A 24,585-nucleotide genomic window follows, 5' to 3' on the forward strand; every position below is an offset into this window, starting at 1 on the left:
TTACCCTTAAGTTGTTCCAAACCTGTATGAGTTTCTTTCTTCTGCTGAACACAAAAGAAGATTTGGAAGAATACGGGTAACCAAACAGTTGATGGACCCCTCTGACATCCATAGTGGGCTATGGGGAAAAATGCTATGGAAGTCAATGGGGTTCATCAACTGTTTTGTTACAGACATTCTTTAAAAAATATTATTTTGTGTTCAGCAGAAGAAGAAAAAAATTATACAGGGTTGGAAAAACTTGAGGGTGAGCTAAATTATCTAATTTAAATTTTTGGGTGAACTATCCCTTTAAGTTTCATAAACAAATTTCTCATGGATTGTCTTCTGTATTTTCTTGCAGGCTTTTAGTGTGTCAAGTTTGCTGTGAAACTTATTCATTTTCTCAACCTGTTTGCCGTACTATAAATTACAAAATGTGCATGTTTGCAAAAACATGAGGTGATCTGTTTCATAGTCTGATTTATTGTTTGCAGAAACAATCTGCTGATGATAAATTCCCAAGAGATATTCGTTTTTATTAGCTCAGCGACCATCTCATTCAGAGAAACATTTGCTGTGTGTTTCATGTATTATGGTACAGTGCATTTAATCATGAGAACATCACAGCTAACAAAAATATGTTCTAAGAATGTTTGCTAATGTTTCAATTACGTTATTAAAACATAGTTTTATGTTGAGGATTAAATGAAGATCCAACTAAAACATTTCAGAAAAGGGTAACACTTTATTTCAATGGTCCACTTTAGACACTCTACTAACTATAACTAACTTTGCAACTATGACAACTACTTTCATTAGAGTAGACTATTAGACTGTTCTTTAGGTTAGGGTTAGGTGTTAATAGAATATGTTGACATGTACTTGCAAAATTACTTATTATAGTCAGTAGAATGTCTGTTGAGGGACCATCAAAATAAAGTCTTAGCAGATATTATGCATACAGTCTAATCTAATGAATGCTAGTTGACTTGTAGTTGCAAAGTTACATTACAAAGAATGTCTAAAGTGGACCATCTCGAAATAAAGTGTTACCAAAAATAAAAGTTCCATGAAAGATTTATAAATAATGTTTTCGTGCTAACGTTTTGAGAACATTTGACCATAGACCAGATAACACTGAACGAATCTTTTATTAACGTTACTGGAAGAACGATTGCTCATAACTTTGAGAGAACCTTGCCAGAACATTTAGCTGAAGTTTTGAGAACGTTTCTCTACCAATGCTAGTTGATGTCAGATAAGACATAAAGAAACCACTTATCTTATCACATTATATCCGGATGATGCTTCAAATGTACAGTCTGAGCCCCATTTTATTAAGCAAATATGATTGTCTGTATGAAAGTCTCCATTTTACAGTGTTGCTCGATGAGGATAAATAAAGCATGCTCTGCTGTGACTGGTCAGAGTCTCTGCTCAGAGGGCAAACAGTGTGTGCATGTCGTGTCCCAGCGAGGTCTTGCTGTGGATGATTGCAGGCAGTGAGAGTGTGCTGACTGGACTGTAGAAGGGAGACTCACAGTCCTTCCATCTCACCCTGTGCTTCACCCTGCCGTTCACAGGCGATTTAGCCACTTTATAGAGGAACACGTCATAGTGGACTGGCTGGTTGGGCTTGGGTAAGACTTTGGCTTTTTTGGGAAGGTGAAGCTCCACGTCAATTGTCCTTCGTCCCTGCAAAGAGAACACAGGCAAAGACACGTGCACAAAGCACATTTCCATTGGCACACAAAGAGAAATGTGTTAATGCACCAATAAAATGTGTCCTTAGAGACGTGAGCATTTTTCCTAGTGTGTGGTTTAGCTGCTGTCACATTTGGCACCAAAAATAAAAAAATATACATTGAAATGATAGAAATTGTAAATTATATTATGCTTTCAGAAAAGATCAAGATTTTTTGTGTTGTCATAAAAATTAAGAACATTTTATTTTTTTATTCTCACTATCTAGAACATTTTATTTTTTTATTCTCACTACCTATCTATCTATCTATCTATCTATCTATCTATCTATCTATCTATCTATCTATCTATCTATCTATCTATCTATCTATCTATCTATCTATCTATCTATCTATCTATCTATCTATCTATCTATCTATCTATCTATCTATCTATCTATCTATATATCTATCTATCTATGTCTATATTATTTTCATGACAAATCTCATTACTGTAATGTATTCAGTTTTATTAAACAAACAAGCAAACAAACAAACAAACAAACAAACAAACAAACAAACAAACAATTAAAAATAAATTCAAGGTATAGATGCTAATCATTTCATGCATTTCCTAGGAATTTAACTCTTGAATTAGGTGTAATTTAATTAAAGGAACAACATTTAAAAAAAAATCACAATACATTTACATTACTGCATTACTTTCCACTGAGAATATTGGTAGTAATATTAATATTAATAACTGAATTCTTTACAGTAGTGAGATTTGTCATGAAAATAACTATATGCTAGCATTACATTATTTCGATGTTAGGGTGAAATGTGACCTAGACTTGTTTCTGTGAGATTGTTTCTTGCAACTGCATCTGCTACTTTAGACCTCACGTGCTGTTCAACATCAAAAGAACGTGCCAAACTCAGCAGAACAAAACACTTGGGGAAACGTGGGGTGTGGGAGCAGGGCCGTCACTAATGGGGCGAAAGGATTTTAGGGGCTCCCGGTCTTATGGGGGCCCTGCGATTTCAACATGGAGAGCCCCCCCAATCAGGGGGGGGGGGGGGGGGCATGTTTTAAAGGGGACCCACAGCAAGAACCTGCACCGGGGCCCTGGATACCCCAGCCCTGTGGGGGAGTATTTTTTAGCCATTGAGCCATAATCTATCAGACGCATATCCATTATAAAGGCTTCTCAGCCCACATTCCAAAGGCTTCATTAATAATCTTAAGCATTCCTTATTAGCTCAGCATGTTCTGATGAACCCACACAATCTAAATCTCCTAAACCAATGCTCTGAACGTGTGTGCGCGCGCATGTCTCCTCGTATTCCAAACGGCCAATGGCTGAACTCTGTCTGAGATCTGCATGTCATCGTTCCACTGTCTGTAGCCAATGGGGAAGCAGGGATGCCGCATGCATGTGTGCCCATGTTGGTGTAGGCGGATGTTGCCACACCTCAGTATGCAATGTTCTCTGTCATACAGCATTTGACTGCAGAGGGTAAAACAGATTCATTTAAAATAGACACACTGAGTTAATTATGTGCCAGCTGGAAAACTGCTTTCCTTCACATAGGTGAAGCTTTCTGGGTGAAAAGAGGAAATGAGAATTGAAAGGAAATTTTAGAACAATAGCATATGATATAGTGCACATCTGGTTCTTTACAGTACACCCTATATCCGGTTTAGTGACACTTACTGTAGGTCTTTATGTAGAAATGTCATTACATTACATATATGATATCAAACCAAATGGCATTCGCAAAAAATAATATCCGACCATTTCAGATCTAACTTCACTCTTCTTAACCATTTGTGCAAAGGTCATTTTAAGTGGACGTATGAAGTCAGTTACTACAGTTGTATGTAGGCTACTTGCATGTAAATGAGCTTTTTCGAGCAACTGTAGAATCTCCTTTGTATTTTGCTGTATGCCGTTCCACTTGAGTGACCCATAGTATCAGAATGTGTTTCAACGACTACACCCCCAGAATTGCATTTGCATGAAGATCAACACGGCAGAAAAAGGAAGGGGAGGGAAGGAAAGCAGTGAAAAATGAGAGCGAGAAGAAAGAAAGAATGCTAGAGAGAGCGGTGGTGAGATCGAGTTGGTTTTGGTTCAACATAAGCTTGAAAGCAGTCCTTGCATGGGACATTAATACTGTGTCCTTTTTTCACTGTGTCTGAGACTGAGGGACACCTCAGGGCACTGATGATTTTTATTTTTAGTGTGTGTCTCACACGTTGTGAACACTCCCTTGTTTTTGATTCTTGTGTATGTGCTGTTGTCAAGGTAGCAGGCAAGAATTAGATTAGGAAAAAGGCCGTAGCGGAGCTGCCACAAACCCAGATTTGGCCAAACACTAAGCAAAGGGCTCTTAAGCTGAGCTCTGAACATTCTGAGCTTCACAGACAATATAACCAGACTCACGTGAGTATGGGTCTATATGTTCCCGGATCTGATTTCATAGGCATCTGTGGTGCATTGAAAAGGTACTTGTGTCTCTCTATGAATATGAGAGGATGAAGTGGTCCCTTTTATTCATTATAATGCAGATCCACACAAAGACACCAAGCAGAGGCCCCTGAGGGAGCCTTCTGAAAACATGGGAAAAAAAAAAATATATATATATATATATATTTTTTTTTAATGTATATATAAAAAAAATCTACAAATGTTTTTTAATATTAAATATATTAAAAATAGAAAAATAAAGGTATATAAAAAAAATCTAGATTATATACAAAATTGACAAAATTACCTCATGTGCTTCTGCTTCCTATTTGCTGCATTGAACTTGTTCTCTATTAGTGTGGTTAAGGGACGGAGTCTTTGCTCTGGGGCCGAAACAAACCTCCTCGTCAAAAACTCATAAGAGGAAACCACAATAAAGAACCTGTGATTCATTTAACAGAGAAAGGAATCTTGGAGTGTCAGTTTGACAACCGACTACAGAGAGATTCTTATGAGGAATAATGTTCAATGTATATTCAGTGTGACTAAAGTATTTAAATCAATGAACTGTACTCAAGTATCTTTTAGGCTACTTTGGTTTTACTGAGTATCAAAGATATTAGCAACTTTTACTCTCTACTTTCTTCTACTAACATTTTTGAATAAGTACTCTTTACTCTAATACATGATGATGAGTAATGCAATTATGCTTACATTTTGTATGGCACCTAACTTTTTCTGCAGCAGTTTATTTCTGCTACAAAAGAAGTGATATCCCCATCCCTCAAGGCACTGGGTGTACTATATCTTGTGTGTTTTTGACCTTACTCACCCATGGCTATACTTTACGTGAATGTGAGTGCATTAGCAGGTTTGCTCAATCGCAGGTGTTTCATGAGAAGTGGACATGACTGCAACCGGTGATGAGGCCGAACTCAGCATGTCCAGTGGCTATGGCTATTTCATTTACATTATTTTATTTATCCATTAAAGAGAAGGATATTGGTTTACTATAATGCCCTTTTTTAGTTTAACTGAGTGTCTGTAGACGTTTAAGAGGCTGTTGTGTAGACCTTGATGTATTGCAATTTTGAGGTGTTCAGGTTTTGGATTTTTGGAAATAAATGATATTGCTCTCCTCACAAATCAACTGTTTCACATTTTCACTGGCACGTCTCTTAGGTGTTAAGGACTGGTGCATCTTTGAGCCTATATACATTCAAGTCGTATTGGTGACTTTCAACTTGTGATGTCATTTTTGCTGTAAGATACCTGTGCTTTTACTCAAGTATGGTTTTCAGGTAGGCCTACTCTTTACACTTTTAGTGTAACTATATCGGGCCCATTCATCATAACAGCCAATTTTTCCAAACCTCAGGTTTTGACTGTTTTAAATCAAGGGTCTTCAACAGGGATCTCGATTTCTAAAACTAATTCTTGTGAGAAAATAATGGTATATGAAACACCACTTTATATTAACTAATAACGTTACAGTAAGCAATGGTAAAGCTAAAGCTTTTGAGTGTATACCAAAAAAGAGATATGATTTGTCTAATATGGGTCAGATTACTTAGATGATCCCTAACACCTTTTAAATTCATATTTGTCAGTGAAATAGCAGAAATATGTGTATGATTTTGGGTCACCCACCTTATTTAGCGGCTTCTGCACAACATTGTCAGTATGAAGGTCTAAACTGATGTAGACTTCAGGGCATTGAGGTATCAAAAAGCCATGCGCAATATCAAGCAAAGCAAGAGATAATGAGTGCAAGACAGCATCTGGCTGGGGAAGAATACAGGCTAGGACCACACAGGGACAAGGACTTTAGTGTTAAAAAGGTTTATTTCAACAACTGTCAGATTTTTTTATCTTCGTAGTTTATATTCCCAAAAAAGTACAAAATAAAACAAGTACATCAAAGGATTAGAAATCACATCAAAACAAAGACACATTGTGTTTTTTTCTTTATATCAATCCAAGCATTTTTTCCATATATTTATACATACTCACTGAATTAGTCAGACAAACATCGAAACCTCTCAGTAGCGTTTTCTTTTATGACAACGTTTTATATTTTTAAACCCCAAATATGTTTTACTTTTTTCTTCTTTTTTACAATATACACCAACGCATGCCGTAATTCAGTTAGGCAGGGGTAGGTGAGTGTATATATAAGGGCTGAGTCAGGGGCGGGTCGACTACAGGGGCAAAAAGACTGCAACAAGGGGCGGGGCAGGAGGCGGAGACTGAGTGGGTATGAGGGGCGGGGTTTTTAAAGTGTTCTGTCATGTGATGATGGTGTGGTGGGTGTGGCTGCTCGTACCATCTGCGGTTCAATGCTATAAGTGATCGTGGACGTGGTTGCGTGGAGTTTTTTTTCTTTTTTTTTTCTGTTCTACATCATGTTGTTCTGCAGCGAGTTTACCTCCGAAGAGTTCTCCTCGCCCAGCACTTTATTGTTCTCGTGCTTAGGGGTGAGCGAGTTCTGGATGTTCAGCGACTCGTCCTCTTTGGGTGGGGGGGCCTTCACGGGGTCCTCCAGCTTGTTCTGGGCATTAGGATCATCCTGAGAAACGATAGTCCCATGTTAATAGAATTAGTGAATAATGTGCAATTGTAATCTTTTTAAATGATTAAAATAAATAAATGATTAAATAAATAAATAATCATCAAATAAAAACATAATCTTTCATAACATAAACTACTTTGGTCTCCAACTACTTTAATAAAATTATGTTTTAAATTGAATATTGTGCAATTGTAAAGTCATTAAACTACTGAAGTAAACAAAAAAACTAAAATATTGCTCATTAAGTCTCACTTTAATAAATTAGTTGTTTATTATTAAATAATGTGCATGTATATTAAATTATTTAAATAAATAAATAATATTGCTCATTACATCTCCAAATACTTTAATAAAATTGTTGTAAATGTAATAATGTACAATTGTAAAATCATTAAATTATTGAAGTAAACAAATGGACTGATAATAAAAAAATGCTCATTAAGACTCCTACTTTAATAAATGTTTTTATTTATTTAATAATGTGCAAGTGTAAAGTTAATAAATTATTTTTTTAATGTAACAATGTGCAAGTGTAAAGTTAATAAATTATTTAAAAAAAAAAAAATTCTATTGCTCATTACATCCCCAACTACTTTAATAAAATTATCTTTAAAATATAATAATGTGCGATTGTAAAGTCATTACATTATTTAAGTAAACAAACAGACAAATAAATAAATAAATAAATAATATTGCTCAATAAGTCTCCTACTATTTTAATACAATTGTTGTTTTTAATCGAATAATATGCAGGTGTATAAATAAATAAATAAATAAATAAACAAACAAACAAACCATATAAAGCAATCATTTCTAGTAGGCTAAACCAGAAACAAAATGCATATAATACTTTCCATTCAGGTCTGTAAGAGTGAATAAATTTAGTTGTGTAAATATACAAACAAAAGAAATATAAATTCAAACTGTAATGTAAGTTAGTAGATATTTTATCCACAACACTTTGGCGTCATATTCAAATAGTTGGAGAGTGATGGCACTGCAGGAACAGATCTTGTATCAAATAAATCCATTGATTGCAGTCGATCAATGGCTGAGGTTGTTTCCTCCTCTGGGCAGAGCAGAGGCTGTATGATCCACCCGTCCTGACACACATGCAGACATGCAAACCCATCACAGCTCATACAGCCCCATCCCACACTCCTGTCCCGCCAGTGAACAGGAAAAGCCTTGAACTGAAACAAGAGCTCTGGCAAGAGGAGCTCACCTGCCAAAGCAATAAAGCAAAGCTCTCTCTCTCTCTCTCTTCCTCTCTCTCTCTGTGGAATAACCATTTAGTGGCCTTTAATTAGTGCAGTATTGCAACAAATGAATGAGAGAAGACTTGCACATCCTTTGATCATCGAAAATGAGCCTCAAAGTAAACGGCATCATCTTAATATGAAAACTGTTTGAGTGACAACTGACACCCTCAATCCAGTGTTGAAGCGATAGCAGACCTTGCATCATTTTTCAAGGGAAACTGGTTGAGCTAAGATAATTTGAAGCTAATGAAGCATCCTGGTCCTTTGGTGTAGCTGGACTAAGGCACGAGTGTGTCACGTTTTGAACTCGGTAGAGACAACTAATGAAGATTTACCCTTTCAGTGATGACTTAGATTGTAACTTCGGGCAGGACGTGGGGATACGCCACCTCCATGGTTACCGGATAGGCGACATCCTTTCTTCCGTCGGCATGAAACTAGAAAATGTGTTTTTTAATTGTGGTTGGATGGGGTGGGGGATTACATTCCTCTTGAGACTTTTAAGGGAGTTGCTTTGGATGTGCCATGATGGAGATGACTGATGAATCCTGCCAACATTAGCTATGGTATTGATGACAATTGGTGGCTTCCATGTTGTTCTTAACTTGTTCTACTCTGAATGTAGTATTTTCAATGCTATTTCATTTTACGATTAATTGGAGAATCTTACCTACTCTTCCTTAATTTGTATAATGTGTATACTATTTAAAATTATGTAATTTATGCATCCATTTTACATTATTTTAAATGATATACACATTATAGCTCTGTTCCAAAACCTAGTGAACTGCTTTATTGCATATACTCTCTTCATTGAAAAGCTCATAATTGACTAATCAGAAACGCTGTGCATAAGAGCACATTCTCACATATATTGTTCCTCACACAAAACAAACCTCACAATTGATTACAACAGATTTTCGCATTAGCATATGTAGCTAAGCTAACAACATGATACTCTAACAAGGCATTTATACAGCTGGGGTCCATCTCAAATAAAAAGGGGTCTGTGGAAAACGCAACCAAATCTCACTTTTTTTTTCATGAGGTGGTGATTTTCGTATATATGAATTCGTATGATATCAAAACTACAGAGCCCCTAAAGGGACATAGTGAAGCAAAATAAATATGGGATGGGAGGAAAACTTTTGCGTGAATGCTTTTGTGTTCTCTCGCAAATGTTTTGTGTTCCTCGAGAAACTTTGTGTTTGGTCGAAAAGTTATTTGGTGAGCGAATGCAAAATTTCTCGGGAGAATGCAAAGGTTTCTCAGAGGAAAACAAAAGTTTTTGTCCCTTTAAGGACTCCTGAGAAAAGTATGATTTTTAGGGGGGAAAAGAATGGTTATAGTTAACTAAAACTAAATAGCAACCTAAAACAAAATAAACTTTAAAAAACCAAACATTTTATTTCAGCTAGTTGCCAAAGAAACATTTCTCATTTTAATTTAGTTTAGTATGATGTATACGTATATAACAAATTAAAAACTGAAATAAAAACTATAGAGATATTTAAAAACACACAACAAAATGACTATAACTTTAACTAAAATTTAAATAAAAACATAACTTTTTTTAAAAACTACAAAAGTATCTCAATGATACTAAAGTAACACTGATGAATGTTCACGCATAAATATATTCGGCACTGGGACATAAGCAGATTGTACGAAAATGAGATCATACAAATTCATATGATTTAGCCACGAATTGCCATGAGATTGTGTTGGAAAATGTCAATTAAAAACAAAAAGATGACAGAGTGTGGGAACACTGGGTGCAAATAGGCGTCCATGATTCTTATTCTCATGGTAATGCAACTGAACAGTTTGGTCTTAAACGGGACACTTAGTTCCAAAAAGATTGAGAACCCTGCTCTAATAAGCACAGATAACAGCACACACAAAGCAGCTTGTTGTAGGTTTCGGAACAGAGCTGTTGAGAAGATTTCTAATGAAAACAAACTGGTAAATAAGCATTCACATTCAATTGTGGATTCTCTGCATGAGGGTCAGTTGAGGTGAACGGCGAAACGTTGAGGAGAGACACTAAGACGAGACGGGAACAAGGAAGGGACACTGTAGAATCACGGTTGTGGCTTCACTATAGCGCACAACTGAGTGGACAGAGGGACAGAGGATACATGGGAATAGAGCAGTGGGTCCACACATACATATTCTATGAATAAAGTAAAATATTTCACTCTATCTGGAAAATGCTGGGGATAGAGGTCAAAACTGCATTGATTGGTTGGACAGATCCAGCTTAGGTGCACTAGCATGGTCCATGTGATGTCTTAAAGGGACAGGCCACCCAAAAATTAAAATGTTTTAATCTTTATGAATATTCTGCCATCAAACCATTGTATAGCAACACAATAGTCTATATGAATTGTGAGCTTTATTCCAAGTCTTTTGAGGTCATTTGCATCAGTTTTTTTGTAAAAACAGACTGAACTGTATATTATATTATGCTCTACAGCTCTAGAATTTCATTTGATTGATTTAAATATGGCCATAATCAAATTTGCCACATTGCAACTGGTTATAAGACATTAGAACCAATACCATTGAACATAATTTACATGGTGTGACATGTTTTGTTGTGCCATATTTGAATATGGAATAAGATTTGAGAAGAAGAGAAGATTACAGGCGAATAAAAACGTATCAAACCAAAAATGAAAATTTTGTCATCATTTACACAACTGTCATTCCAGACCTCTATGACTTTCTTTCTTCTGTGGAATACTAATACATTTATTATGAAGATTGTTGGAAACCAATGTTTCGGCTCACATTGACTTCCATTGTATGGTCAAAAAACATATTGAAGTCAATGGGAAACGAAACTGTTTGTTTACCAACATTATTCAAAATATCTTCTTTTGTGTTCCACAGAAGAAAGAAAGTCATACAGGGTTTGGAACGACATGAAGGTGAGTAAATGATGGCAGAATTTTAATTTTTGGGTGAACTATCCCTTTAAATTTCGCTCTGTTACTTACACAACGCCTTCAGATGACTTGAATTAAAGACTTGTATGGATTAACATCTCCTTTTGTGTTCCACAGAAGAAACTAAATGTTTGGAACAACACATGAGGGTGAATAAATGACATTTTTGGGTGAACTGTTCCTTTAAGTCAAGTCAAAATCTCAGACTGAAAAATATTTTGCTACAACTTCACTTATCTGACCTTTCCGCTCTAGTTTATGGTCTATTTAATTCCAAAACATCTGTCAAGTCACAGACCGTCCCAGAGGCTTTAGGTCTGTGTGCATGTGTGGAAAGAGATGGAGAGAGAGAAATATAGGCTGTTTTGGCTGCTAGCTAGAGCCGGGCTACTTTACTCAAGCGGATATTGATCTGCGGAGCAGAAGCTCTGAGCTGATGGTAATAAAGAGGCCTGACTGTCCACATTTTTGCCTCCCTGCCTCCCTCCCTCCTTGTCTTGAGAGATTCCTCATTTCATGGGATGCATTTCATTTACAGGAGGTTTTTTTTCTCTCCGATGATGAGCTCCAAGCCTCCATGTGGGTGGAAGAGACAATCAATTTCAGCGTCCTATATTGTCTGAAGGTCACAGAGTGTTTGAAAGGATTTTGAGAATTTATCTCAAACTTGATCTGATGCTGGCATATTATATTTCTGCAGACGACTCTAGCTGAAACACCATATACACCCACAGATGTGATTTCCACTAATGGACTATTATTTTTTAATAGTTGCAAGTGTAAATTGTGACCGTTTATTCTTATAGTGAACATATTATTGTGTTCTTTAAAGGGACAGTTCACCCAAACATCTTTTACTCACCCTCATGTTGTTCCAAAACTTTGTTTCTTCGGTTGTTCTCTGAAAATCTTTCACTTCACCTTTTCTGTTAAAATGAATTCAAATATGAAATTTTTGCAAACTTATGAAACACAACATGGACAACTTTTATGGAACTCGGCCATTTTTAAAGCCCAACAGGACAGATGACACGAGGGTGAGAAAATGATGATAAAACTTTCAATTTTGGGTGAACTATCCCTTTAAGACTTTAAATGGACCATACTGTTGCAAAATGGGTCTGGGGTCCCGATGATGACGAAGGTAGGGAGGGCCAGCATTGGTCACTACAGTTTGATTGACAGGATAATAGCACAATGAAGGGACAGCTGCTGTGACTTTGGACAGGGCCTTTGGGTTGTAAGTCTTACCTCACAGCCGGGCTCCTCTTTGGTCTTACACTCCCAGGTGTATCTGCTCATGGTTTTCTGAGGGGTGGGGGCATGGAGAGGATTATATACCTCATACACATCATTTCCATTTAGAAAGAGAGAGAGAGAGAGATAGAGACTAAGGAAGAAAGAGACAGGGAAAGACAGACAGAGGGGCAGGGAAAGGGCCCTTTGCATAAGACCCTTCAGTTGTGAGAAGCGTTCACTTAAGTTTTTTTTTTTTTGCTTTATTCAAGCATAAGCATTGTAGGTGTATGTCTACGACCCTTTAAAGTCTTTAGGTTTTTACGACTAAAGCAAAAAATATACATACTTTCACTGTGTACTGCACTAAAAGGGAGAGATAACAAAATAAAATAAAATTTTGTCATAATTTACTCAAACTTGTATGTTTTATCTGTTCAAATTTAGTTAGTCCATGCAATGTTCATCTGTTTTTACAAAGTCATCAATCAAATAGCTTTAAAAGACCTGAAATATATAGCACATAAGACATATGCATGATTTTTTATGACAACTTTTTTTGAAGAGTAAATTGTTTTTAAAAATTATTATTTCTGTTCTTTTTCGGCAAAGTGAAATTCAAAGTGAAATAAATATACAATATTTTAAGCCCCTAAAAAAACAAAAACATATTTTTCTCTCTATATATTTTTTTATTTTGACAAAGAGCTGCATAAAAATGCTCAAATTCTATAAATAACAAATATATAAAAAATAAAAAAAAGCATATGGGTGTGGAAAGACATCAGGGTGAGTAAATAATGGCAGAATTTTATTTTTGGGGTGTACTATCCCTTTAAAAATGTGACCTTGAGTTGCTACTTAAATATAATTGTATCAAAATTATCAGCAAAAACTCCTGAGCTCAGGTCCTAAAGACATTTTTTTATGTCCCACGACCCAAACGTATTAAAAAAGGAGTATGAAACCATGAATAAACAATAGAGCTTTGATTTGCTTTTACTTTGATCTAAATGATGCATACAAGCTGGAATTGAAGGCAACACATATTTTATGTAGATGTTATGCTTATTGAGAGTTTTTGAGACTGTTTTTACAGAACAATTGAATGTAGCGAACATAATATGAGCGAAGGGCTCAAATATAGGCTACTTATTTATTAAAGTAATATACTTAAAGTTTTTATTTTCCATTGTTTAAGACACATTAGGATAATTGAAACGAGAGGAGAGATGTGTTATGGTTATCCCACAGAAGAGAACGACGCCCGTGTTAGATCTACATCTACCCATGCCGCAGACATGTTAGCCAAGTGTTACGCCACCTAAAGGCAGCAGTGAGACGTTGCATCTCAGATGTTTATCCTGTGTTTTACGCTCAACCCTTCATTGGTTGGTGAGATCTGGCACAAGGAGCTCACCCACTCACCCTCTCATCTTTCTGAACCAGGATAAACGAGTGAAACGACAGACAGGTATATTAATGCGATGCAGTGGACAAGCAGCAGCAGGTCACAGGACCACTAGGAGGTCCATGTGAAGAGTCAGACATGCAGCGATGCAGAGGAAGAGAGAAGGGGAGCGGGGTGACGGGGGGAGGAGGGTGGGCATGGGTGGGTGGGCTCTCTCAGCGGAGTCCAAGGTCTGCAATCAGGGCATAATGCTGGAACCAGAGATGCTGCCAATACCTCACCCTTAAAAATCTCAAATCGTATCTGAAAAACATATCTGAGGGCATTTCCTCACCTTTCCTGATCTTAAAAAGTATGATCTTTCCTACAAGCCAGACAACATCTCCTCATCATGCCATCATTCCAGTGAAACGCAAAATACAATGCAACCAAATACGCCACTATTATTAAAACACCTACTGACAGACTGATGAAATTCTAATTTACTTTAAAGAAAATATTAATTAAAAGAATTTATTAAACTTTTTTTAAATAATGAATAATTAACTAAATTATGAATTAATACATTAAACTTATAAATGAGGACAGCAGAAATGTGAATTTTTAAAAATAAAACAATAAAAATTTATGAAAATAAAATGAATAATGAATTAATACATTTAATTAAAAATGTATGCAAATTATTCAATCAATTTCGAAACGACACTCGTAATCATTCACACTTAAAGTTAGAAATATTCCTCAGAATTGTACAATATCAAAAATAAAAAATAAAAAATAAACCACATACATTTAATATGTGGTTGTGGTTATAAGACATTATAGATCTTTGCAATTCTTTAAAAAATGTAATAAAAAGTGTATAATTAAATGAAAGATTTATACATGATCTTTAATCCATTCATAGACTCAAACTCGCATCCTCTCGCACATAAAGCAAGAAATATTCTTTTGATCCGTAAAATATCATGTTAAATGGATAGTTCAACCAAAAAATTAAAATTCTGACATCATTTACTCACCCTCATGTTGTTCCAAACCAGTATGAATTATGAGCACAAAAGATATTTTGAAGAATGTCGGTAATCAAACAGTTGACGGCACCAATTGACTTCCATAGTATTTCTTTTCCTACTACACTCTAAAAAAAACAATTCTGGGTCAAATATGGACAAAACCCAAACGTTGGGTTAAAATTGTAGGCCTAATTTAAAAATGTAACCCAACGGCTGGGTTTGTCCATATTTGACCCAAAATTGGGTTGAAACAACCCAGCATTTTTTAGAGTGTATGGAAGTCAAAGGTTACCGTAAACTGCACCGACATTCTTCAAAATATCTTCTTTTGTGTTCAGAAGAAGAATACAAATCCATACAGGTTTGGAACAACATGAGGGTGAGTAGCCTAAATGATGACAGAATATTACATTTTTGGACCTCGACACCTATAATATCACCTCAAGCCAGATTACAAGGCGCAAATTACACAAAGTGCTTAATACCTTGTCACTTTTATGTTTAAAACAAATAGCCTGCATGTTTATGCATATGAACATTCCAGGGTATAATGTGTCTTCCAGGTCTGCCTCTGTATTGATTCTTGTGCGGGATCAATAGAGTCGCTTTCCCATGAGTCTCTCAAACCGCTGTTAAAGAGAGTGTCTACAGGCTAGACTATCTGTTCATCTAGAGACACAACGGGGCAGATGGATGGGGCTGACAGACAGTGACAGACTAAGGTCATCCACATCGCCAAGCCCCACCATTAACGGAGCATCAAAAAGCGGCGCTCGCAACAAAAAAAGACCAGCTTTTTCCCCCGCTTCCCGGTTACCCTGTTGCTATGGTAACAACTGTTGCCTCAGTAACCACACTCCTATCTGAGAGCAGACCTTTTCAGCGGAGAAAACGCTCCCATCTCTCTGTGCGCTGTGCACCCCCTCCCTTACCAAAAAGGTTACGCTCGGGGTCCATGCAGAGAGGGGAAGGAGGGGGAGGGGGAGAGGAAAGAGAAAGACGAGAAACACGTTACCTGACAGATAATGTTATCATAGTAAGCCAAAGCACGGGCATGAGGGAGGTTAGGAGGGGTGTCGCAAAGTTTCCTTACATTTGGATGGGAGCCCTCAGCGATGGTGGACAACGAGAAATTATCATTGTGGTGCTCCGAGGAGGGACGGTACTTACTGCTGCGAGGTGGCAGGGGGCGAAAGGGAGAAAAAGAAGGACAGTGATGGAATGGAGGGAGCATTGTGGGAAGATGAGAGGTATAGAGACAAGGACACAATGGAAAATATAGGGGGAGAATATTAGAATGAAGAGATTATGAAGGACAGAGGAGAGAGAGAGAGAGAGAAAGAGAAAAGAGCATTAGTGCAATTCTAGGACTGCGTTGGAGACACACGTTCAGTTTACAACCTGTGATGCAACATATCAGATGACAAAATGACGTCACTTTTTCTTCTCAAAATCAACAAATGTTTCACCCATTTCAAAACAAGAGAAGTTTTAAACACATTTCATCACCATAAAATGACCTCAACTAAATAAACAAATGAAGCTTCTTGGGCTTATTGATCGCAATTTCTTCCCATTTTTTTTCTTCCCTTATCCTTCATTTCCCACTTCCTACTCAAACATTCCATTACTCTTCCTGTTCTCAAACACACATACATGTAGATAATAATAATACAATTTAAAGACCTGCATCATTGGCTAATGAAAGAGGCTGGAATATAAAGAGAGAGGGAGAGGGGGTTGTCACTTCTATTTTGAAGGCCAATATAGACATTTTGGACAATATAGCTATTTTTAAAGGGGCTATATGTAAGAATTTACATATTAATCACATTTGTATTGCCAATACGTGAACAGCTTGTAATGAAACTTAAAAAACGAGACCTTCCCCGACTTCCTATGAAAGCATAACTATTTTTTTCTGTGAAGGACTCGAAAATCAAAACGATGTGACGTTTACGCACACTCACGAGAGCCTCTCCTCCAATGACACAAACGAATGCTTATACAATGTTCAGCATAATGCCGAAAGAGCCATTCTATACTGTAATGTCAAAGGATCAATTCAAACTATTCTTATATAGCCATATCTATATAGTCTATAGTCTCTAATATACTTTTTAACCAAACTATCATAATTTGAATGACCTAATCTGTCCACATGATGACTGTAAATTGCAGAGCTAGTGGAAACATCCGCATTGTTACGATCAGATGCTTTCTAAACTGGTGCTTTCTCAATGCTGTCATTTTTGTTGTGTCTATTTTGTTATTGAGAGGAAAGTGCGCACCACATATTTACATATTACTGTATTTTCAACTTTTTTAATTTTCATTGAATCATTATGTGCACAAGTGCAAGCACTGCTTGCAGGCTGCAGTTCACTTAATGGCCACCGGTATTGCTAAAAACAAGGTTTTCTGATTATATATGCTTTTATGAATAATTTTGCATATTGTTGGGCCTATGCAGATAATAGTATTATGAATACAATTTCACGGTTTGATTTCAAGGACATTTTTTGCTTACTTTTGGGGTGATATACAATTTTGACAATGTTTTGGGTCGCCACATGATGTTAATCTGGGTTCTGAAGTAAAACTGCTTGAGAATTTATAGGATCAATGCCTTCTCTTTTTTGCTTTAATATGCCCCAGCTTTTCTGCTACAATCTGTAGATTAGATCTCATAGAGCAGAAAGACCTCAAGCACATTCAGTTGCAGCAGATGTTGAGGTGGGTGTCTGCTGTATTCACGAGTCTCATCTGTAGCACTGCCTGTTTCTTCCCTCCATCATTCTCACCTCCAAACATGGCCGCCCCTCCTCTGCAGCCTGTTATAAAACTCTCTGTTTCTCCACTGGCACTTGCTTTCCTCTTCTGCTCTCCTCTTTTCCCTCATCATTTTCCTTCTCTTCTTTGAGGAGGGTGTGCGATGTTTAATTCCACCCCCCCCCCCCCCCCCCTCGGGTCTCACAGCTGTATGTAGGTCAGCCGGCCCCTCCTCCCCCTCTGCCCTACTTTCAGCTGGAGCTTTAGTGACATCATGCATTCTGCCCGCTGCTAGCGCAGTACGCTAAGCATTAGCATGACATCCACTCACGGCTTTATTTGGTCTCCTCCGATTAGCAGCTGCATCACTAACAATTTTTAGGGAATTAAAAATTCAGCAGACTTTTACAAAAGCCATTTCTACTATTATGTTGTTTCTCTCAGTTAAACCTTTATTTATTTATTTATTAATTTTTATTTCACCCTGCTGTAGAATACAGCTTAAAGTTGGTTTGCTGGTCTTGGTTGGTTTAAGCGGGTCTCCCAGTAAGGTCAAACTGGTCTAACTATAGTTAGCTTGCTAACAAGTCCTAAAAATGTATCTAAAACCAGCAAACCAGACCGGTTAACTATAGGCAAGCAGGTTTAAGCTGTTAAGCTTGTTTTTTTAACCACAAACAAACACAATATTTATTTAAACATTAAAGAAATATTTAAAGAAAATTTTCAAGAAAAGTTAATTTTGTCTTGCAATTCTACACAACCGGTCAAATATTTGGCATAATTAAGATGTTTTTGATGAATTTATTATACAGTAAAAAGTAATATTGTGAAATATTATGACAATATTAAAGAACTGTTTTCTATTTCAATATATTATAAAATGTGATTTATTCCTGTGATGGCAAAGCTGAATTTTCAGCATCATTCAGTGTCACATGATCATTCAGAAATTATTCTAATACGCTGATTTGCTGCTCAATAAATATTTCTTATTGTGATCAGTGTTTTTGCTACTTAATATTTTTGTGAAATCCATGATAGACTACTATTTCAAATTTGAGTAAGATTTTTTTTGTGTGTGTATATGTCAGAGAAAGGTCATGGGATTGAATAGTTGCTATAACGGCACAAACATTTGGCAAGCTCCACTGTGTGCGACTTATTTGTTCCTAATTCCGCCACAAAACATGAGGTTTTAAGGCTTTTAATCCATAAACCCTTCTACTTTGTCTTACTCTCTCTAAAAATCTCTACCGCATGGGTCATTTTCATGAATTTAGCTGTGTCCTTCCAACTGCCCACAGCATGCCGGAGTCTCACCTGCGCTTGCGCAACTTGTTATTCTCAGTCTTGAGCACGTGCAGCTTCTTGGCAAAGCAAACGACGATCATGAAGAGCAGGAGCACCATGAGAGCGGAGGCCCCGATGGCGATGCACATTACCTGGAACTCCGTGATAACAGACTCGCAGCGGGCACCCTTGTGCCACATGTAGTCCTGGATGTTGCACCTGCAAGACAAAGAAAGGGAAATATATGCAAATCCAAAATCAAGAAGATTTTGATGCAATGGTCAAATGTTAATTCAATATACAATGAATAAAATTAATAGCAATATACATACAGTAGCAATTACGGTAATCGCAAATAAAATAATTTTACGGTGCAACAAACAATGAATGCATCTAAACGTGTTATTTAAATATGAATGGAATGATCCAATTATTTTCGTGGGATATTGCATCGGTCTTGCATTATTAGTTGCTGTTCAGAAAACATTACTTTTTGCAGACATTATCCCATTGGCCTCTGGTTCCTGGTTCAAGACCAGCAGGTTTTAAGGGTCAGTGTGTAGCCAATCTTTTTTGCCTCTTCTCCAGTAAAAACATATGGAGCGACAAGGCCCCTACTGGGATTCATCCAATATCATGCCAACACACTCATTTTTGAAGTGAGACATTTTAAACACACCATATTAAGACAGTATTTTAATCCTTACTGGCTTCCCAAAAATGTGCTTTGATTCCCAATGTAGTCTCTTGTTTCATATGAATTATTCATGTGGGCTCAGTGCATCTCCTACACCAAGGGCGAGTTAAAATTCACTGCCTTCAGCATTTTTACCATTCATTTTTTGCAGACACCTGGGTGGATGACAAGTTCACTGCCTTTATCTTACCTTAAGTTTCTTCTATACTGCTTTAGACTGGATTTAACACCAGTTCTGAGCCTGTTTTAGAAGTCATTGTACTAACTTCAAAGACTGTCAGGATCTGTCATATTAAAACTCAGTGACATTTGCCTTGATAAGGCAATCCGATGTTACAATATTATGTTTGAGCGTGTATGAAAATGTTGCTACCAAAAAAGGTTTCAGAACGCTGGGCTTTGCATCTGGGTTTTGTCAGGAATAAAAGCACGTGGGCATCTGCATCCTCTCCATCAGCTCCCTAAACGTTTCCTCCTCTATTTTGCACACATAACAAACAGGGTTGTATCTGTCAGAGGACAACATCAGAGGTGCAGATGCCGCTGTCAGATTGAAGGATGAAATCTGAAACATGCCCTGTATCTTTTGAGCTCCACCAGCATTATTGCTAAGAAGAGTCAGGCATGAAATGGCATGATGTGATTTACCCATGTATAGGCTATGATTTCCTATATTTGTTCCTATATTTTGTTGACAGGGAAAAAATGTGTGTGTATATATATATATATATATATATATATATATATATATAATGTTATTAAGAATATTGTAACACTTATATATTATTTATAAAACATCTAATCCGACAATATTTTAATAATATAAAATATAAATGTCACAATATTCTAAAGTACATTATATATTATACATGCTAAAGTGCATTATACAGTGTGTGCGTGTGTGTGTATATATATATATATATATATATATATAAATATAACACACACACATATATAAATATACATATATAGCCTATATATTACATTTATATATATATATTAAATAGATAAAATTTCAATATACATAATATATATATATATATATATATATATATATATATATATATATATATATATATATATATATATATATATATATATATATATATATATATATATATATATATACACTCTAAAAAATGCTGGGTTGTTTCAATATGGACAAACCCAAACGTTGGGTCAAAAATGTAATTTAAAAATTTAACCCAACGGCTGGGTTTGTCAATATTTTACCCAAAATTGGGTTGAAACAACCCAGCATTTTTTAGAGTGTATATATATATATATAATGTATATTGAAATTTTATCTATTCTGATGTTTTTATAATATACATTTTTTAATTGATAAAAAATAGAATACATTATGTATGTAATGTTTTATATATATGTAATGAATGTACAATATTTGAATTACATTATAATTTAGAATATTATAAAATGTGTACATTACTATATATAGAAAATCTAATCTGATTGGTTCATCCCATTGGTGATGTTGCTCCAGGAACCAACGTCCATGTCCAAATTACGTTAAGCGTGAACAGTGGTTAAAAGCTTCAATGGTGCATCATGCAGATAATCGTGGGAAAGAGAGATTCAAATAGCTGGAGAAGGGCGAAAAACAGATGTATATAATAAAACACAAATCTGATGATAACTGAAACATTTGCAAATGATCTGCAAAGACTGCAATCCTGTCTGCACCTCTCTCTCTCTCTCTCTCTCTCTCTCTCTCTCTCTCTCTCTCTCTCTCTCTCTCTCTCTCATCCACATTTGCACATACTCAAATGTAAATGTCTATAATGAAAGGAAGTTGTCTTCATTCACAGTCTTGGTGGTCACGGGAGGGGGGTCTGAGGTTTCACTTCTTTTCACTACAGCATCCTGTATGCCCCTTTGTGCCTGAGCCAACCGAGAGCGAGACGAAGGAGAACAGGGTTGGCGCGGCGCCACCGAGGGCATTCAATCGCAGAAGGGAGAGGTGTCAGGCGTGTTGATGTGAGTGTGCATATAAATGCATCCTTACAGTGGGCTGTATAAAGCAGCCTGTCTATTCAGCCCCTCAGCTGTTTCTCATCCATCCTCCTAGATCTCAACACTCTCTTAACTGTGTTTGTTTCTTCCACAAAGTTTGCATGCTATCTAAATTACATTCTACACCCATTCCCTTGCCTGTTTTCCAACCCAACCCTCTTTTCAGGGCTTTCAGTCAAGATCTTTTATTGCTTTCGTGCATTCTTATGTTCTTATTTATCTCCTTCCCTCATCCACTGTCTCTCTCACCCATGTTTATAACTGCACAACCTTCAGACTGCGTCAGTAGTCAAAACTGTTATGCAATCAGTCATATTCATCCTGTGTAAGCTGTCATCCCAAACAGAGCCTACATCAATGAACCTGTTTACACAATATTAATATTATTATGTGAAATGAAATCAGATGGTTAGATACATTCTGAAAAGTTCCAAGAACATCCGATATAACTACAACTGACAGGCTGAGTGAGTTTATGCATTAGACTACAAAACACAAGCCACCAGGCTACTTAACTAAGTAAAGTGATAGTTTAACCAAAAATGTAAACTCTATCAGTATTAAAGGTAGGGTAGGCAATTTCAGAGTGGCTAGCTTTGAAAGCATGAGATCCCCCATCCTTCAGAACGCTCTCCAAAGCCGCCTCATCTTCAAAACACCTGAACGCACCAACCCGATCTCACGGCAATGTAATTTACGAGGTGGCTAATTCGTACAAATTCATGCGACCTCACTCGTACAAATTCGTAAGATTTTTGCTAAATCGCACATATTTTACGAGTTGCCCAATTCGTATGAATTCGTACGTATTACCCTGATCCCACCCCTAAACCTACCCATCACTGGGGTTTAGACAAATCGTACGAATTATTACTAGTTAGGTTGTAGAAATTCGTACAAATTAGCCAGCTTTTACTCAATTCGGTCCGAATCCAATGATTGGATGAAAATTTTTTGGTCCTGAGACTTCCACAGAAGCTATATTCACGTTTTCATATTTACTTCACTTCTATTTTTGATTTCTATCATGAGAACAGAGTGTCAACCACTGTAGCAAAAAGTGTTTATAAAACAAATTGCCTACCCTACCATTAAATCCCCCTCATAGTGACTTTCTTTCATCTGTGGAGCACAAAAGAAGATACTTTGAAAAAAATATATATTTTAAAATAATAGTGGGCTCCAATGTTGCTTGGACAGAAGAAAAGTAAGTCATACAGGTTTGGAACAACACAAGATGGAGTAAATAACGACAGCATTTTCATTTTTAGGTGAACCATCCATTTAACCAAGCATAATGTTGTTGATTATCCTGCATCATTTTAAAAGACCATTAGTTAAACCCATGACTATGCTAGTGCACCTAGAAATGTTGGTCTAGATGAGGGTTGAATTTGTGCGGTTAATCTCTGTGTATAAATATGGGCAGTTTACGAAGCTGCCGTGTGGACAGATGGTGCAGCTAAGACTGTGTTTGTGTGCACATGTGTGTGTGTTACATGGAGTGTTGAGATGGATGGATGCCAAGCCGCCCCAGCTGAGCAGTAGCAAGCAGTAGTTGAAACAGATGTAGTGATGACATGTCATTCCATCACTAATATCTCTCTTAAGACCAAACCTCCCTTCTGTTCCCCTCCATTTCTCTTTCTTTCTCTGCTCTGTTATCTCTTCCTCTTTCAAGAACAACATATATACAGATAGTTTTGATCATTGTAATAAAAATGTCAAGAAACCGTTTCTGTTCTCAAAAATATGCATACGTGTGATTACACACCATAATGTACATGTCATAAAATGCTGTAAATCCACTGAAAGTAATCTTCAGTCATGCAAACGATATTTGCAAGAACAATGTACATTTAAGACAGGCAGGTCTAGTAATTCAATTCACATATTTTCCACAGATAACACAGATTATGAATCATTTTATAACTAACAAATTAATAACAAATTATACAACTAGAAGTATAATAACCAAATAGAACTTGCTAAGCAGTGTGTACAATATAGCAAAGCGATACATTACAAGTTGTAGGACATCCTACTTTACCTGCATACATAATATAGTATTTTTGTAAAGCAATATACTATATAGAAAAACAATCTAAATGATTTTATTGCACACCTCTATAAGGTTGTATCTTTATTCGCATAAAAACAGTATAATCAAAAACAGCGATATATATAGCAAAGCTCAACTAACTGTAACTATATTATTGCCCAGCTCTTTATATAAAGTTGGATATGAGTATGTCCAACTTTAATTGCATACAGTATACTCTCTTAGGGCAATATATACTATATAGCATATCTCAACTGCTTGGTTGCTTGTATTGTCACAAAATGTAAGCTATATTATCAGTATCGCCCATGGGCGCTCCAATCTGCTAAATGTGACTATAATGCATGAAGATAATAAGTTATGATAAATATTAACACCATGATTTAAAACAATGTGTATTGTGAACAGCGCTATGAATAAATTGAACTTCCTCAAAATGCATCTTAAATTTTCATATTCAGCTTGTCTCTAATGTATAACTTCCTTAATAAGCAAAAACAGTAAATTATCGATTGTCAGCAACATCTGCATGCTTACTAGTGCTAACAATATTTTTTAGCAGATGCATTCTTACTAAAAATGACAAACAATGAGCCCAGGTCTTACTCTAAAAGTTATTTCGCACAGTACACTGATAGGGGGACAAGATTTTTGCCACCTATCTCCCATTAAAAATGAACTGGGAAATCTGTAAAATTGTCTTTAGGAAGATCTACTAAAACTTGGCGCTCAACCGTCGCTAAATTAAGTCCCAGTACAGCTTGTCATCATAAACACAGCCACACCATGAGCGGCAACCCTTCATTAACTCTAAACATGTGGTTTAGCACTGCTGTCACAATCATCACTCCTCGATTGCTGAATAGAAACCCCAAATTACAAGGGTTACAAAAGTTTGCAATATTCAGCTTTGAGAGGCTGCAGGCCACTTGATCCCCTGCCGGATCCCTGGGGTGGTATAAGGGTGATCCCCAGATGGAGAACGCTTTTAGGAGACCGCCAATGGTAATAACCCAATGACAGAGAAGGATCAGGACTGGATTAGACCAATCATTAATCAGGTCCAACTGTGTCTGTCACAACAGACTCTATCTATCAAGAAAATGAAGCGCTTGTTGATCTTCAAAATCTAAATGAA

General features: G+C 36.5%; 1 protein-coding gene across 10 annotated transcripts in view; it reads right to left on the reverse strand.

Moving 5' to 3' along the window:
* Positions 1-5,967: 5,967 nt before the first annotated feature.
* Positions 5,968-24,585, reverse strand: part of cspg5a (chondroitin sulfate proteoglycan 5a) — a 32,063-nt gene continuing 13,445 nt past the window's right edge. Inside the window, exons 3-7 of one of the 10 annotated variants that reach the window (XM_079624722.1) lie at positions 18,685-18,873; positions 15,683-15,761; positions 12,178-12,234; positions 8,308-8,409; positions 5,968-6,707 (exon numbers count right to left, since the gene is read on the reverse strand). In XM_079624722.1, the coding sequence (XP_079480848.1) occupies positions 8,323-8,409; positions 12,178-12,234; positions 15,683-15,761; positions 18,685-18,873 (412 nt within the window). In that variant the 3' untranslated portion in view covers positions 5,968-6,707; positions 8,308-8,322. Of the gene's footprint in view, positions 6,708-8,307; positions 8,410-12,177; positions 12,235-15,604; positions 15,762-18,684; positions 18,874-24,585 lie in introns of all 10 variants that reach the window. The other 9 variants (XM_079624728.1, XM_079624726.1, XM_079624727.1 and 6 more) reach the window with 9 other exon arrangements.

The sequence above is a fragment of the Phoxinus phoxinus genome, assembly GCF_949152265.1.
Source record: "Phoxinus phoxinus genome assembly, chromosome: 10".
In the NCBI taxonomy this organism is placed as follows: domain Eukaryota; kingdom Metazoa; phylum Chordata; class Actinopteri; order Cypriniformes; family Leuciscidae; genus Phoxinus; species Phoxinus phoxinus.